At 35.4% G+C, this 4,715-nt stretch overlaps 1 protein-coding gene across 1 annotated transcript in view; it reads left to right on the forward strand.

The window, feature by feature from the left end:
* Positions 1-4,561, forward strand: part of LOC106876628 (receptor-type tyrosine-protein phosphatase alpha) — a 20,358-nt gene extending 15,797 nt beyond the window's left edge. The window contains exon 12 of the mRNA XM_014925242.2: positions 4,352-4,561. Coding sequence (XP_014780728.2) covers positions 4,352-4,561 — 210 coding nt within the window. The remainder of the gene's footprint in view (positions 1-4,351) is intronic.
* The last annotated feature ends 154 nt before the right edge of the window (positions 4,562-4,715 follow it).

Genomic DNA, 4,715 nt, shown 5'->3' on the forward strand with positions numbered 1-4,715 from the left:
ATTTGATATTGGAGCATGAAATCTAAGTTTCACTACACTCAAATCCTTCAATTTTTTTAATTAACTAACATAGATATTCGAAAGTGATTTTTCCATTTGAATACACCACTGTTTAAATTGAATTCCACTTCAAATCCATGCATCGTCCATATCACTGCATGTCATATTTCAAGTAATGTAACCCCATTCGCATGTCATTTTTGTATGGAATGCACGTATGAATGAATGTTTCGTGAAGGAAAATAAGAATTGAAGAACTTCAGGCAGATACCTTTGCAAGTACTTCATATGATGAATCTGGCTAAGGGAATGAGCTTTGAAGAGTATAATAATCCGTGTCGGTTGGTTTTATCTTGTGACACATACAAACTGTTAATCCGAAGTCATTCTCCAAGGCGGTACATTAATCACAGGGAATAAAAGTTACCAGGAAAGAACGAGGAATTATGATTTTATTTACTGACATACTTTTCGCAAAAATTGATTAACCGAACGTTGAGAATACAGTGGTTTGTACTTGCAATCGATCAGTTAAGTAATCAATTAATCATTTGAAAACTGGAACTGTAGTCTCGCAAACTTTCTCTCATCGGAGCTTAAAAGCGGTAACATTTTCCAAAGAAATGAACAAAGAAATTTGCAGCCATGTAACACTAAAATTGTGGCCTTCAAACTCGGCAAACTTATATCCCATAGGCTTCAACATATGAAGCATCGTTGAAAAGGAGACTAATTGACATTCTCACGATACCAGAGCTTCATTAAAGGCCAGCTTTGTCTAAGCTTTATCCGAAATGAATTAGGACGATTTTGGTGGTGACAGGTCAACTATTCCGGTCCTGCATCGAAGCAGTAATCAGTGCTGAGAGGCAGATTCAGTAAATAATCATACGAGTAAGCTTTCGCGAGCATGCTATGTTTTATTTCGATCCCAGTTTGCATGTCGTAAAGGTGACAGAGATTCCAGCATGCTCCAGAACCGGACGACGATCTGTTTCAGAGTTCAAGCCTGTAATTTTAAGAAAGGGGCATGTCGATTACAACGACCTGAATATATGACTGGCACTTTATTCTATCGCTCCTCCCTATCCAAGGGTCGAAAGGATAAATTGACCACAGTGGATTTGAACACACAGAACGAGCTGGAAGAAAGGCTGCCAAGCGTCTTAGCCGACATCTTAACGATTCATCCAAGTCACTGTGATGCTTTTTTTCTTTTTTGCTACATTATGTCCTGAAATAACTCCCCACCCCCACCCTCCATACACGACATCTATGGACTGGACTGGATAATTTCCAATCTTGTTTGTTTACTCAAACAAACTTGCACAGTATCACAAACGCACGGGCGCATACGTCCGCCCACTCATCCATCCATCCAGTCATCCATCCAGCCAACCATCCAGCCATCCATTTTTACATACATACATACATACATACATACGTTATTATTATTGAGTGAGCGAGCAGCGCATGCCACATAACACTTATTAACACTTGGATTATAGTTGGGTTATGCAAATTATTCTTGAAGCATGAAATCTTGTCGGAAGCCCGTTCTTGTTGTTGGGAGGTAGACATTGTCTGTGGCCGTAATTAATACAGTTATTCATTATCCAGATTATAGAGGCAATAAGAGCCTATTCTTATTTAAGATATACACAAATTCGGAGAGAACTCGATTAGTTTGTTCTAATTTGTATAACAATGCATGTGCTTACAACGTGTATTAATAAGCATTAACCACGGTTAGACAGTTATGTCAGGAAGAGCAAACCGAAAAGCTCATAAACACTGTCCTTCGACATCTAAATTAGCGACTAAATATAGAGTTTCAGATATATTTAGGACAGCAAAACAAAAAAAAAAAGCTTTATTCTTTTTCTCGCAGGAATGTCATAGATACAAACTTTCTATCATTTAAAAGTTACTAAGTATAATATATGTGGATGCGTGTTTGTGTGTGGATGTGTGCGTGTGTGGATGTGTGTGTGTGCGCGTGTGTGTGTGTGCGCGTGTGTGTGTGTGCGCGTGTGTGTGTCTGTGTGTGTGAATATGCATTCTCCAGTATAAATATATCGCAACGATTGTTGTATAATTATTCAAATTAGTACTGTGAACTATAAGCAGTCTTAGGTTACTGTAACGTAATAGCTTCGTTTATCTATTAATTTAACATTTTGCTTTTCTAGTAACTTGCAGGCCAGTCTAGATTTCGTTGTGTTTGTATAGAGTTAGATATTTTTTTTTAGGAAGGAAAATATATTGGTTTTGTTTATTAGACAATAATTTGTTAGATACTTAATCTAAAACGTTCAGTAATGTCACAAATAAATATCACAAATGGATTATACATGTATAAACATATCTAAAATATCAGTATAACATGGAATAGTTTATGCACCAAGATCTTTCTCCAGTAACTTAATTAATGGGTTGTAACATCATTACAATCTGTTTCTGTTTCACAATTAGTTGGGATCCAATATTTCCCACAAATTGTAAAGTAACAATAGAAAATAGACAGCGTTTAAGTACCCCCAATTTAACAGATAGATCGGTCACCCATAACATCATTAATTTCAAAATATAACAACTTTTTAATATCGAAGTAATTTATTTCTTCAAACTAAAATAATTCCTACACTTTCTACTTACAGATCTCAACTTCAGATTTTATCATTTTGTTATATGAAGAGGATCAAATAAATATTTTCCACATTTCTGATTAAATAATATTTGATAATTGTGCATACTGAGTCTTACTTTCTAATAACTTCCTGATAAAGCCTAATATATAGAGGATATACTTTATAACTGAATAGAAGTTTAGCAGGTTAAACGGTCAGCATGCTTATCTCTGTTCAGTTTCAAACTGGTTCTTTTAATGTGTAATTAACTCTAAAAGTGTATTTTATGGAATTGATTAATTAAGATATCTATCATGCTCTGCGTTAATTTTCTAGAAAATAACTCTTTTTTTTTTTCATAAATGGAAGGAGAGTATGCGAATTTCAATATCAACGGGGTCTTCATTGATGTAAGTAAATTACTTTCGCACTTATTATCAATTTGCTTTAAAATCTTCTAGGTTTAGATCGGCATTTCCCTTTCTGATGTAGCCGCGAGCGGCTAATGATATCTTGACAGACCTCATACTCTGGAATGACACGGATATCACAGCTGGAGCGAGAGATCTGTACCTAATGCTCATTTTCAACTGGATTAAAATGGAACAACGCATGCTTTTTCGAAATCTACTTTCCAATGTTATAATTTGAGACGAAAGCAATTTCGAATGTAGTGCAGAACGGTTTTATCGTCCTGCCCGCACCTTGGGCATGCCGGCGGCACAGACATTCCATGCCCAGACAGTATATCGTGAACAAGTAAAGCATTCCTATAGCACTGCCAAGCCAGAGATTTCTGGTAATCTTGATAACACAACCGAATCTTGAACTTTAATCCTAAAGTTCAACTACATCTAGTATGGTTAATATGAGAAGGATTAGAGTCCCGCTGCAGTTTGTGCTTTTTCTCAAGATTTACGAGAAGGGATAAGGAGGCAAGAGCTCAGAAAAATCCAGGACATACACTTCTGCTGATGACTAAAATATAGAGGCGGCCTTGGAGAAATCCCTCGTATTTCCAACTAACGCTGGAATAACGGAGTAACATGTTGACTTTAAATATAGTCCACATTGTTTAGCGTTCTGTGCAATACGAAAGAAAAATAAGAGTGAGTACATTAATATATTTAAAGTATATTAAGGTTAATGTGCAACAGCTCCAGTAGAGGTTGGACGATTGTAAAGAGAATCGCAACGTCTTGCTTTGGAAGGTTAACAGAACATACATGGGTCACCGTCGAGCGAACAAAAGATAAAACTTGGGAACAAATACGATCATCAGCCGATAATCAAGCGAAATATTCGTTGTTTGGTTTGCGTGTTTTAGTGTGTTGATGGCATGTTTTAAAGGTATGAAAAGGGCCAAATTTAATCAATTTGGTTTGCATATGTGAGTATATATATGTGAGTATATATATATATATATGTATATATATGTGTATATATATATGTATATATATGTATATATATATATATGTGAGTATATATATGTTTGTATCTCTATGCGTGATGCATGTGCGTGAGCAAGTGTGTGGGTATGCGAGTGTTTGTTAGTGTAAATGCCTCGTTACTGCTCAGATTTTAAGAAGATATTTCACTCTTACAAAAAATACTTCGTTGTAGTAAGACAAAACTTACGAATTAAGGCTATACCTGTATTTACTTTTCCTTGTCTGGTCTCCAGTTTTATAATTTTCTTCCTGTTTTTCTTTTATGCATAGGGTCCTTCTTGCGAAAAAGAATTTCTTGTTACAAAATCTCCAAACGAAAACGATGCTCTGGAGTTTTTGAGGTGTATGCGCAAAAGAGGTTACCTAAATATCGTAGCATTTGATTCAAGCGAGGTAAAACTACAGATATTTTGTTTTCATACTAAAGTTGTCACTAACTATGTCATTGTTTCTAATTTATTGGTATCCAAATTGTTATAACTCCAGTTATTTCTTCCAAGAGATGCTGTACATTTTGAAAGCTGAGAGATATATTGCTAATGCTAACTTAATATATAATATTAGGTAGAGATTTTCAGGTTGTTAGTCATCAGATTTTGTTGGCACCATTGTATGTGTTTCCACATTACTCTTC

This window comes from Octopus bimaculoides, chromosome 14 (genome assembly GCF_001194135.2).
Source record: "Octopus bimaculoides isolate UCB-OBI-ISO-001 chromosome 14, ASM119413v2, whole genome shotgun sequence".
Classification (NCBI taxonomy): Eukaryota; Metazoa; Mollusca; class Cephalopoda; order Octopoda; family Octopodidae; genus Octopus; species Octopus bimaculoides.